Source organism: Sus scrofa, chromosome 13 (assembly GCF_054392235.1).
Source record: "Sus scrofa isolate SSC_HxYL_T2T_F1_AM1 chromosome 13, Sscrofa_HxYL_maternal_Yorkshire_Landrace_v2.0, whole genome shotgun sequence".
Taxonomy (NCBI): Eukaryota; Metazoa; Chordata; class Mammalia; order Artiodactyla; family Suidae; genus Sus; species Sus scrofa.
The window spans coordinates 121,732,392-121,745,673 of NC_139395.1; the positions used below are offsets into that span (position 1 = coordinate 121,732,392).

General features: G+C 42.9%; 2 protein-coding genes across 50 annotated transcripts in view; both read left to right on the forward strand.

Moving 5' to 3' along the window:
* Nucleotides 1–1,194, forward strand: part of LOC102159187 (uncharacterized) — a 122,946-nt gene extending 121,752 nt beyond the window's left edge. For all 4 annotated transcript variants that reach the window (XM_084990260.1, XM_084990262.1, XM_084990259.1 and 1 more), the window contains one exon: nt 261–1,194. The gene's annotated coding sequence lies outside the window, so the exon portion shown is untranslated. The remainder of the gene's footprint in view (nt 1–260) is intronic.
* A 14-nt stretch (nt 1,195–1,208) lies between these two features.
* Nucleotides 1,209–13,282, forward strand: part of EGFEM1 (EGF like and EMI domain containing 1) — a 688,205-nt gene continuing 676,131 nt past the window's right edge. For 26 of the 46 annotated variants that reach the window (XR_014824257.1, XR_014824258.1, XM_084990203.1 and 23 more), the window contains exon 1: nt 1,516–2,051. Coding sequence is in view for 22 of the 46 variants with exons in the window: in XM_084990180.1 (XP_084846306.1) it covers nt 1,630–2,051 (422 nt within the window). In the remaining 24 variants the exon portion in view is untranslated. Of the gene's footprint in view, nt 1,241–1,515; nt 2,052–9,468; nt 9,642–13,282 lie in introns of those variants that run through there. The other 20 variants (XR_014824261.1, XM_084990210.1, XM_084990204.1 and 17 more) reach the window with 4 other exon arrangements.

The window sequence follows — 13,282 nt, forward strand, 5'->3', positions numbered from 1 at the left end:
AGAATGAAGCACTGTTTTATCAAATAAAGAGGTTCAAATAACGATTTTTATTATGCAAACTGCTTCAAAATTCTGTTAAATCTGTCAAAAGATATCTAGTTATATATTTATGATCTTTCACTTTAAGTTAAACTTCAATTAAAAGTAAAAACTGTGTATATATATTTAATTATATATATAATATATGAAATAGAAGACACTGCAGGGTGGTGAGAATTTCAACTCTATGGCACCATCATCTTTTTTTTTACTTTTCATAGAAACTTCGAAAGTTTGTTCCCCAGTCTCTCCTGCAAGTTCCCAAATGCTTCTTTAGTTGCAGAAAATGCAGAAAGAAGAGAAGGGGAACAAAGACTCAGAAGACTGAACCCGAGAGCCAGATGGTTAATTGAACTATGAAGGGCAAAGGGAAGCCGAAAAAAACCAGACCATTAGGGAAGGATCATTTAAGGGCTCCAGGGCTGAGGAAATCAAGTGGTATACCACTTTAAATGTTTGACCATGAACGAGTCTTTGGAGAGTCACTTTTCTAAGTTTAGGAATCAAAGAAAAAGTTGTCCCGCTGCAGATTGATCTATTTGCTGGCGGGCTGAACTGGAGATTATGGCTTCGGAGCCGGCTGTCCTTGTTGGAGGACACAATGCACCATAGATTTTTATTTTCACGAAACAGACTCCAGAGGTTTGCGGCCTTCCAGACAGCAGCTGGCGCCGGGCAGAGGCATCGCTTCGGGCCGGAGCTACTGGCGACCGCGCGGCGCTTGGCTGTGCGTCCCAGGCAGTCGAGCCAGCACCGCAGCCGGAGCCTTCCCATCCGAGCAGACGCTGTTCCCTTCTGGAAGAACTCTGGGGGCTCGCAACTGACTGTTCCTCAGCAAATTTGGGGAAGAGGACCTGGTTTAAAGAAAAGGAGGGAGTAGCTTTGGAAAAGGGTTGGCTCCTCCTTATAACTCTGGTGCCTGAAGCGGGTGAGATAGATGGTGGCCAAATAAAATGGAGATGATCCCATTTGGAGTAACGAGGATTTTTGGAAGAGCCGACGATGTGTCCTGCAACTGTCGATTTGGCAGGAGATTTGACTGAATCAACTGCTGATTCCCACTTCAAACACACCTACCCCCAGCCTGTGTTCTGACCGACTCCCAAGACTCGGGATGGGCGGGAGCGGAACAGAAAAGAATCAAAAGTCAACCTTCCTTTGGTCTCTGTGGCAGATGCACAGCTGGCTTGGTTCAGAGAAGGTTGGTGTGTGAGTGGAAGCCAGAGCCTCTTAGCCTCTTTGGCGGGGTTTGGGTGTGGTGGTGTGTGTGTGTGTGTGTGTCTGTGTGTCTGTCTGTCGGGTAAGTGGGTGGGTAGGAAGGGGTGGGGAGAGGGGTTAGGTGGAAAGATTGAGCTGAGTCTCTCATACCGCGTCTCAGCTGCGGTTCCCCCCGCCCCCGCAACCCCAGCCCAATCCCGACAGCGTCCAGCCCCCGCCGGCCTCCTTCCAGCTGCGCGGGGTGGAGAGGAGGGTGCCAGGAGGGCGCGAGGGCGGGGGGCGCCAAGCAGCGAGTCGAGCCGCGGTGGCTGCGGGGCTGTCTCTTTAAGCGCTCCAGAGGGGCCCGGCGCGGAGGGCGGTGAGCGCGTTTCCATGGCACCGAGGCTGCGGGGGCTGCTGGGCCGCGCAGCTCGCAGGTTTTCAGTCTCTCCCGGTGGAGCAGGGGCGCGCATCTCTGCGACCCGGGTGCCTCCAGGCTCTCCCCGTCGCTCTGCCCGCCCTCTCCCCGTAGCTGGGGATGCCCTAGTGTGGCCAAACTGTGCTGCGCCCTCCACCGGGAGACGCACCTCACTAGCCCCACGAGCCCCGCACACCAACTTCTGCCCGGCGAGCTCAACTTCTGCGCCAGGCTCGGACTTGGGCGGAGCCGGAGTGGCGCGCGGCGCGCAGCTAGGGTGGCGGCTGGAGCCTTTCTGCCCTGCAGCGATGACCTGGCGACTGTGGCTCTGGTGCTTCTGCTCCTGGGTGGCCGCCGGCTGGCCGCCAGGCAGCGCCCTTCAGCTCCGGCCGGGCATGTAAGTGGCTCCCGCGCTCCCGGACGCCAGTGGGGAGCCGGCCCCTTGCTCCTCGGCCCACCTCGGACCCGCTGCGATTCCTGCAACCAGGAGGTTCCCTCCGGGAATGAGTAGAGGACCGGAGTGGTGGGCAGGCACCGGCGGGGTCCGTAAACTGTCCCCAGCGTGTCCTCGGGGCAGAGACCGGGACGGGGATGTGTGCTTCCCACCTGACAGAATTTACCCCCAGAGGGGGTGTGTGTGTGTGTGTGTGTGTGTGTGTGTGTGTGTGTGTGTGTGTGTGAATTTCCCGTTCCGGAAGAGTAATTGGCTCATAATAAGTTGCGCCTTTGAAAGGGTTTTGAATGAAATCTTGTTGAACAGCGCGTTTCTTGACATGTTCTTTGTAGAGACCTAAAAGTTATATATTATATTCTTTTTTTCCCCCCGTGAGGAGTATCTCCGATTCCGAAGGAGTGGATTATTCCACAGGTTTGATGAAAGGCGAACCTTGGCTTATTCGCTGAAGTGAGGGGCTGGGGAGAGATGTCAGGGGCTGAATGCGGGGACACTTAGATACTAGCCCCCTTGGGAGAGAACTAAAGAGTAGGAAGATGACTGAAACGCATCCTCTGAGGATGGTTTCATTTCCATATTAGAAGTGGAGAAGGCTGGGAGTTATTCGTTCTTGGTCACTGTGTCAAGCTGGGGAAATCCTAGTCTTTAACCAATTGTCGGGTCGTCTCTACTGGCTGGAGAAGTTTGCACTGAATTGTGTAGCATCACCGGGATCATCATCGAACTGTCTGAGAGAGAAGCCAAATCTAATTCTGCTTTTCCTTTCTGCTCTTGAGCTGTTATGAATAGACACTGGAGTATTTTGAACATTTAAACGTCTTTGCTACTTCTCTGCTTCATCTTTGATTTTCTGAAATGTGACTGCTTTATAATAGGAAAATGGCTTAGATGAGTACGCAAAGCCATCTATACTTTTCCAGGTCTTGACTTTTCCTTGTCAGAAAAATACTATTTTTGGATTCATGTTACATTTCCATATTTCAGCCTTCTCATGTGAGATTCAATTTGCTACCTGGTTACTACATATGTCACTAACTATAAATCTTGAGACATGGCCAGGGTACCGGGGCATGGCAGAACAAGTCCTTGCCTACATAGTTTGTAAATATGTTTTTGGCAGAAATGCAAAGAGTTTCTGGGCAGGTGATTTCTCTTACATTGATGATTTGTCTTGTTTATCTGGAGAGAAGGTTGATTTAGGTTTTTCCTCCCCACTTTATCTCAGAAAACACATCTTACTTTGGATAGCTTGTGGATCCATAAGCTTCCACTTCTTAGAAACTGCCTTTTATAGCAAGCTTGCTGGCTAGCCATGCTCTTATCTTTACAAGTGTTATAATTAATGTGTACCCTGGCTGCTTATTAGGTAGCCACCTATGCTCATGAGACAGAATAATCCCTTTGGGGGGCACTAAGAAACAACAGAAATACCATATCACTTTTTATATTGCTTAGCTATTTTACCTCATATTTCAATACTGATACTTTTATTGAAAAGGCTGGAAGGATGACATTGCATTTTTTTAAAGGACACTGCTGCTGCAGCTCATTTATCAGGTGAGATGAGATTGGATATTTAAAACAGTATAAATTCTTGGGTGTTTAATAGACTTGCTCTTTCTGGGAGTTACTGAGATTACTCTGATGACTCTTAGTACTTTCTGAAATCTGGATGGGAAAAATTCAATAAAATTTGTGTTTGGACCTCCCTGGTATTATAGTTAATGGTTTCTTCAGCAGGAACCATGTTGGGATTTAGTGCTAAGTTTCTGCAGATGCCTTTGCAATTGTTGTATGCATGTGGAATATAACCATGTTATATTGGCTTCCACACACCTGTCCATCCATTAATTGAAGAGAATTCTTCCTGAGATTTTTTTTTTTATTGACCTCTGAGGTCCATTATCATTGAGAGCAGGCTTCTAATGAGGTGAGGGCCACTAATGAGAAGGCATCATCCTACTGACTGGCACTTATAGGTTATTAACAGATAAAATTTTATGTAGCTGATTTGTACTCGAGCAGATTTGGGAGCCTCGGCGACAACTGAAAAGAGGAAGTGACTGTGCAGCTAAATAACAGTCATCCTAAATGCAGTGCATTGTATTATGGTATATTCCTCCACAAGTGAGCTCATTTTCAAAGGGAATTTGATTAACGAAGCAAAGGATATATGACATAGGGGTATTCCAACTCTAATAATTGCTCTGTCTGATGACCTTGTCTCATCACTTTTAGGAAACCTTGTATAACTAAGTTTAGGTGGATTTAAAAAATCAATATTTACAAAGAGTGCCTTCTATATAAGTGACATTAAAAATCACAGGTGATTAATACTTAACCTCTTTGAATTCTTAGTTGATGCCTAGGCAAATTTCTAACTATTCTAAATGTATTATTTCATTTTATCCTGGAAATAGCCCTACAAAATAGGCACCATTATCATCTCCATTTATGATGAGGAAAGAAATACGTAAGTTCACACTCCAGGAATTCATGAGATTTGGATCCAGGTAGATTAAATTCTAGTGCTGGAGTTCTTAACAACATATCCCTTTCAGAACACCCAGGTCTAGTCTGTATTTCTAAGAAGTTCTCTGTAATTACTGCCTGGGGTTCTCTATGGGAGTGCAGATGGTACCTTCTATCTAGTGGGTATTGAAGAAGCTAAGGGGCTTTTTGGACTGTTGTAAAAGCTATAGGGGTCTACTGGCATTTGGTGCTGGGTATGGAGGGCAGTCTGTGTGCTAATTGTCCTGCAGTGGCTAAGATCCATCCTTACAGTAAAGATCTGATTTCTCTCCTCCTCGTTGAGACTCTTCATAAGAAACTCTCCTGCTCTCTCATGGCTGTAGGTATTTAAGTATTACAATGATGGGCTAGGCTGTAGTTGGGAATTGTGGAATGGAGAAAGCTATCCTTGGCGAGTACATTATGAATTGGGGAATTGTAACTGGTGATGGCATTTTGATAAAGGGATATTAGAGTTTACTTATGTTAATGGTCTCTGCAAATGTTTTCTAAGGGATTAAATAGACGGAAATAAACCCTTCTCCAGATCTTTGAGACATCAAAGGAAAATGACTGTAACACACTCTATTAAAATTTATCCTTTGTGATGCTCTCTTGTAAACACTTGCATAATTATTGTATATAGCATGATGGAAGCAGTAAACATGGATACATTTCAGTTAAATCATGCAGGCAGAAGTATTTAAAGGCAGATCCAGTAGCTGAAGCTCCTAAGATTCGAGATAACTTGGCATACTCTGACATTCGGGAGGGATTTTAAAAAGGTATGGCCACTTGGTGACTCAGCAGTCTCCTAAACTGTTTAGGACATCTCACATCCATTCCCTAATGCAGGTATCCAATTCAGGTTGACATGCAAATATGTCATGATATATATACATGATATTTGCACACTTAATATCATCTGTAATTCTCCTTCTGCACTGGCCCTTGCTTTCTGTCACCTTCTATCTTTATTCCTCTTCCTAGTCTTTGTACTTTACCCGATTTATCTCTTTCCGCTGGCTTCCTTCATTGGTTCTATTCTGGTGAGACCTAGATCTCTACTTCTACCTCTCTTCTCTTCAGAGCTACAGACTTGCATTTTCAGTGATAGATTTATCATCACCATGGGGTTCAGACTCTGAATGTTCATAAAATATCTCTAGTTGTCACTGTTTCCCTCAGCATTTTCTCCCTCTGAGGTACTTAACTCATCTTCCCTTCATTTCCTATTTGAAATCTTTTTTTTTTTTTTTTGCTTTTTAGGGCCACACACGTGGCATATGGAGGTTCCCAGGCTAGGGGTCCAATCAGAGCTACAGCTGCCGGCCACAGCCACAGCAACGTGGGATCCGAGCTGCGTCTGTGATCTACACCACAGCTCACGGCAACACTGGATCCTTAACCCATGGAGCAAGGCCAGGGATCGAACCCGCAATCTCATTGTTCCTAGTCGGATTTGTTTCCACTGCACCACGACAGGAACTCCTCCTATTTGAAATCTTATATCTGTCACTTTTCTCTGAGTTTGCTTTGTGGTTATATTATGACCTTTAGGTGAGATGATCATGAAAAGGCCTTTGTGTATGACAAGTGGACAACTAGAAATTAATATTTATATTTCTATCAGATGCCAAATTCTAGAAATACCAACAATGATATATCTCTTGAATTAGTTCTCTTTCCCGTTGCCAACACTCAAGCCCAGCCATGCTATTTTTACTCCTAGACTGTTCCGGTTGTCTCTTGGTTGGTCTTTTGTTTCATATTCTCTTGATCTGCTTTATTTTTGCTTTATTTACAATTTAATTTTCATCAAAGTTGGTTTCTAAAGCAAAGACCTACTGACATCATTTCCTTTCTTAAAAATATCCATAAAGTAAAGTTCATGGAATAAAGTTCAAAGATCAGAATATTATTCTTAAATAGCACTTATTAGGTGCTAGGAACAACTTAAGTACTTTCCATATTTTTAACTCAAATCCTCACAACTACTCTATCAGAAGGTAATATTAGTATCCACATTTCATAATGAGGATATTGAAATCCAAGGAAGTTAAGGTTTTCCCAAGAAATTTCGCAAAAGCGTATGAAACTCAGGAGAGTTTATGTGGTTATTATTTTTAAAAGTTAGGATATGGAGTTCCTGTCTTGGCTCAGTGGAAACGAATCTGACTAGTATCCATGAGAATGCAGGTTTGACCCCTGGCCTTGCTCAGTGGATTAAGGGTCTGGTGTTGTGGTGAGCTGTGGTGTAGGTCACAGACGTGGCTCGAATCTGGCATTACTGTGGCTGTGGCATAGGCCAGCCATTGGACATTCGGCTACAGTTCCCATTCGACCCCTAGCCTGGGAACCTCCATATGCCGCAGGTGCGGCCCTAAAAAAAAAAAAAAAAAAAAAAAAAAAGCTAGGATATTAAGCCAGACTCTTTGACTCTAGCATCTGTGCTCATAACTATTACACTCCATTCAAGATTTTATCTTTCTGGTGTTATTCAATTTAATAAATACTTATTGAGCAATTAAAAAAAATTCCCTCGGTTTCCTTCTTCTCATCAAGCACCATGAAGTGTGTAAGATTTTACTTTACCTGCAAGGTAGCAAGGTAGTCTGCCACAGTTCATAGCTGCTGACAGAAAACATGAGACTCTTGGATCAGACAAAGGACCTTATGAGTCAGGCTGTAGCAGGTAGTGTGAGCTTCATGTGTGCATTGGGCTTTCCCCCTGCCCCCCAACAAAAAAAAAAAAAAAAAAAAAAAAAAGAGAAAAAAAGAAAAAAAATTCCATGGGGCAATGAGGAATGGCTCAAATGGATACTGCTGCACAGTGGATTTATGTCACAGTTGAGGAACCCAGGCCTTAAAAAGTATCTAGTATTATAAGTGGGCTATTAGTAGCCTTGCCCAACTTTTGCCCTTAGAGGGAGACATCATCTTTATTATCCTGCTCAGGAATGGCTCTTCCTTCTGCCCTGATAGGACACACTCTCTCTAAATCTTCCAAGGTTGTTTGTTATACAAACATTCTTCTAGAACAAAAGCCATCAGAGCTTCTTTTACAAGGTATGGAGAAATGTAAAAGACCTTAAAGAATTGTCTCCCAAACCCCTAACATTTTCCTTCCCAATTTCAGCAGTGTGGGGTTTGCTATAGCTTAAATCTCATTTTGTTCTCTTCTGTTAAATCTAGCACTCAACTTTCCAGTTCTTTTTCAGTAGGTGGGAAGACTCTGGAACTAGATGAACACAGAGGTTTAATCAGTCAACACAAGGGGCTATGTTCTAATCCCAAGTATCTGTCTTTGCTCCACTGAAGCTGATATCAAATCACTAACCCAGTTACTTAATATGTAGCTGATTTTTTGTTACTTCCATTTAACAAATATTGATTCAGTGTCAAGTGCTTTGTTGGGTTTTGGGGATACAGAGAAGATAAGGTGATCCTCTGTCCTAGAGCAACTCATAGACGTGGGGGAGATCAATGAACAGACCAGAACCTATCCAAAAAAAAAAAAAAAAATTGGCAGAGATGGAACATGTAACTAGTTGGAGGAAAGAAAGAATCTAGGGCCTCAGCATAGGTTTTCAAGAGTTTATTTTTCTTAAGCTGATTCATTGAGTAAGGTTTGATGGATGGTAAAGGGTATAGTGAGTTCTGCTGGGAAAGAAAGGTGAGATCTGCCATGTAGGAAAAACTGTAAATTATTTTCTTTTTGCTTTTTAGGGCTGTATGTGCAGCATATGGAAGTTTCTGGGCTAGGAGGTGTTAAATTGGAGCTGCACTTGCTGGCCTATGCCACACAACCACAGCAACTCAGGATCCAAGCTGCCTCTGAGACCTACACCACAGTTCAAGGCAACACTGGATACTTAACACCCTGAGCAAGGCCAGAGATGGAACCTGAATCCTCATGGATACTAGTCAGGTTCGTTACCATTGAGCCACAACGGGAACTCCATAAACCGTTTTCTTAATGGTATGTCTGAAGGGAAGAATATAAAAGGAGCCCCAGTAGAAGATGAGTTTAGGGCAACTAAGAGGGGATAACTCAGTAAGGGTCTTGCATATCAAGTTGAGAGCTTTGGACTTATAATGAGGACCCAGGAAGTGACTGTCTGAAAGCAGAAGAGGAACCTAATCTGATTTGTGTTTATTGACTGAAGAATGGGCTGGTGAGGGAGGAAACGAGAGATGGGAGCCCAACTAGGAGCTCCCTTCAGCAGTAGAGAGAGAAGTGGTGTGAGTCGTAAAAGGAAGAGGGGTGGGAGGGAAGAAGAGGAGGATTCCAAAGATTACTACCAAGAGGAGTTGATGAATGTGTGTGAGAGAGAAAGAAGAGTTGAGCTGGCCTCTGGGTAACAGAGAAAATCAGAAACACAGGAGTTGGAGGAGCCTGAGGGGAGAAGAGGGTAGGCTCAGCAGTGGCCATCTGCCCACATATGTGTCTGTTGTGTCTCACATGGAGACATCCTAGAGAAGCTCCACAGAAGGGCCTGAGGCCAGAAGAGTGGTCTTGGCTAGAACTGTGTTTGCTGTTGAAGTGGCAGGAGACAAGTAGGTATAAAAGTGAGGAAAAGAGATTATTAAAGAAGGAAACTTGGGGATTCTAATATGTGAGAGGAGGACAGATAAAAAAAGACCCAAGGATATTAAGAAACTATTTGAGAAGAAGGAAAGAGGGAGTGTAAATGCCATGGAAGGCCTCAAGAATGTAAAGTAAAAGAGGAAGATGGAAAGTAGAAAGGGTCTCTACTGAAAAGTAATTGAATTAGTTACCCAAACACACCTGATGGAAGAACCGTGTTTTGATTGAGAACTTAACTCTGGCTGCCCTCACTTTCAGTCATGGTGACAAGGAAGTGGAAACCCCTGGAGAATGATGGAGTGTGTCTGCGGTCTTGCCGGACTAAACATTTATTCCGTGTCTGCCATCATTCTCAGCCTCATGATTCCCATTGCCAGACATGACAGGAGAAAGGCCTTCCTGCTGTCCTGCTCCAGCAGAATTAATGACAGGTGAGGCATACCTTAAGCTCAATCACCTTCACCAAGGCATTTTCCTTGGTTCTGTGGAGATTATAAAGATGGGCTTGTTTATGTCCCCAAGGAACTTCTAAAAATGTTCTTTGTGGTAGGGTAGTCAAGTACCATGAAGGACTTAGACCAAAGTATGAGTGAAATTTAAAAGGAAGGAGAAAGCAGATTCATGAGAGGACATGATGGAAAGCTTCATGGAAGTGGTGGCCTTTGAAGGGGAGGTGGGATTCAGAGCAGAAGAGCATCCATTACAGGAAGAGAGCAGAGCATGGCATGGCCTCAGAGGCTGTCATAAGAGGGAATATTTTCTAGGGAGTATGGATACTTATTAAATGGTGTTGCCATCATTGCCTTGCAGCTCTGTGCTCCCCAGGGTACCCTGGGGGCCCTCAGTGCAAGCCACACTTTCCTTTATTCTCAGTGAACTTCCTGCCTCCTTCATCTCTTCCAGTCTATAATGTCTAAGACCCAGCACAAAAGTCATCTGTTTCACAGATTCTTTCAGGTCCCTCAGATTGGATTAATTGGCTGTCTTTCCGTCCTAGCAATCTGCATTGATATTTGCATTTGTCATAGGTATGTGAAGATCTCCAGTTTCTTTAAAGAAATCTGTTTGATAACAATGTGATAATGACAAGGACATATTTGGAATAAGTAAAGGCTTTTCCAGCCAACTCCTGGTAAAAGTCAGCTCCTGGTCTACAAATTATGTGGCTTGTCAACTCGTGATCTGGGAAGCCTCTTCTGTCACTCTTCAGTGGACAGTTTTCAGTGGTGTTAAGTGTTCCTTTTCATTGATATGGTTAATTAAGAATTGACAGTAATTCTGAGCTTTAAAAGTGGCTTTTACTCTTGAGGAAAGAGGCAATGCCAGGAGACTGGAGGTTCGGTGTCTCTGAATTATTAAGAAAACTGTTTTCATGGTTCAGTGTAGTGGATTCTGATCGGAATCAGGAGAAAGGCAACCTAATTTTGAATTTATTTATTTTTTCTTTCCCTCAAAGCACTAATCTTCATTTGCAGTACTTCTAGATTTTGTGTCACACTGTAAAGGGTTTGATTTATAGACAAACGTTATGTGATAATAGAATAATAGTCAAATTGTATCACTTTTTTATTTATGGTGGAGTTTAAAGAAATTTTGGCTATCCCAGCTTACAGAGTCCCAGAGATAAGAAAACTGTTCTCAGCATGAATAAACTGGGAATGTATCTTGACATCAAAAATTTATTTTCTAATGCCTTTCACGGTTTGCTCATGCTGAGAACCACTTCTTATCTTTTGAACTTTTGAACTCTCTCTGTATCGGGATGAGCAAAAATGAACACGGGTTTCCTTTCAATGTACTGAAATAGCACATGTAAAATAAAACAAGTTGAAACTCAAGACACAGCAATACACACTGGCCAATTATGTGATAACAGAATAGTATTTGTATTGGGCTTTAGGCACGGTATATGCACTACTGAAATGAATTTTGACATAGGAAACACAATAGGCAGCAGCCATTAAAAGGTGTGCCTTAGATCTCTTATAAAGCACATCTTGCTGAAATTCAACTGACAGTAACAAGTTGAGGCCAGGAAACAACTCAGTCAACATTCTCATTTCATAAATCTATTTACCGTAGAAACCCCATTAACATTTTAATTGTTTCACAGCTAAAGTTGCTCTCAGTGCCACCTTTAAAAGGGCTCAGGCTCATTAAAATTTAAGGGACCGGGGACTTCATAGTCTATTCTGATGACCTCGTGAGGGTTGCAAAGGGTCTACATATATGTTTGGCTCACTGAACAACTGAGGGATTCTTTGTAATGGCTAAGTGTGCTCCCAGGAAGTTGTTGTATTGCCCCATTTCAGTCCCACTGGAAAATTCTCTCCCCATCTCCCTCATCTGAATCCTAAGGCCTTCTATAGTCCTGGTGAATATTTTCCTCCAACTTTTATATGGTTTCCCACATTAATTCTACACCGAGATTTTAATTTCATTGAAGGCAAAATATGAGCCCAATAATTATAGAATTTAAACTGGTAGTTGATAATTTACCTCAACCCATGTTTCTGCAGCTCCCCTATTGCCCCCTCCCAGATAAAAATGTACCCCAAACTTATTTATAAGCATTGAGAGGTGTTTTTTTTTTTTTTTTTCCTTCCTCCCCTTTTCAGGGTCAAACCTGCAGCACATGTAAGTTCCCAGGATAGGGGCTGAATTGGAGCTCCAGCTACAGGCCAACACCACAGCCATGATAACACCAGATCTGAGCTGCCTCTGCCACCTACACCATATCTTGTGGAAAAAGTCAGATCCTTAACCCACTAAGCAAGGCCAGGGATTGAACCTGCAGAACCTACATCCTCAAGGACACTATGTTGGTTCTTAATCTGCTGAACCATAACAGGAACTTCTCATAAACATTGGGAGTTCTTGTTCTGGCTGTGCCAGAAATTAGCTGTGTGACTGTAACCTCTCTGGTTTCTAGTTTCTCATTGGTCTGTTAAAACAAATGTTCCAAGAGATACGTATGCTTCAAGGATTAACCAGCCTTAAATTTGTCCCTAATGTGACTTGTTATGTGCAATTATTTAACACTGGTTACTTAAATGTAGGGCAATGTCTGCCTAAGACTTTATTTTTCTGTTTGCCTTCCCTCAGAAGATGTTGTTGAAGGGTTCTTTTTCTCTAAAGAATGTTTCTTGTTGGTAATAATGAAACATCCTCATTTGCTTATGGAGATAAAATATTTGATTTCCTAAGGGAAAACTACGATAGAGGTATGTAAGTACTAATATCAAAATGGTACAGAAGCCTGTACCATCAAAGTGCATTAAAAACCAGGAAGTTCCAAGATCATCTCACTATGAATTGTTATTTGGGGTCCTGAGAATCAGGTCTTAATCCTGGGTTTGGCAGTGATATTAGGATACAGATTATAGAAAGACAGTAATAACTGGGAGCATGTATTCCCTTATCCTTTTTACCATGTGATTTTTGTGTGTTTATAAACCTGAAGAGTGAGGTGAACTATGTTTGTGTGGTGTTTCTGGAAGTACTTTCTATGGGCTTTGCCCACATTGTGTGTTCAGTTTCCACATACTCTATTTTGTCTTTGAAAAATGGTTTTCCACTCATTGACAGAAGATTTTGGTTTGTAGTAATAAATAATGAACAGAGTAGATTTTAAGGAATCTTATGTCAGCATGGTGCTTTTTTTTTTTTTTTTTTTTTTTTTTTTTTTTTGTCTTTCTGCCATTTCTTGGGCCATTCCTGTGGCATATGGAGGTTCCCAGGCTAGGGGTCGAATCGGAGCCATAGCTGCTGGCCTAAGCCAGAGCCATAGCAGTGCGGGATCTGAGCCACGTTTGTGACCTACACCACAGCTCATGGCAATGCCGGTTTCCTTAACCCACTGAGCAAGGGCAGGGATTGAACCCACAACCTCATGGTTCCTAGTTGGATTCGTTAACTACTGAGCCACGATGGGAACTCCCAGCATGGTGCTTTTTACAGGCCAAATCTGCACCAGAGGCTCCTGAAATCCTTTTGTTTTAGGGGGTACATATGTCAGTTTCACCAACTCTTTTTTATCTTATAATTTTCATAAAATTTATTTCTCTTTCCA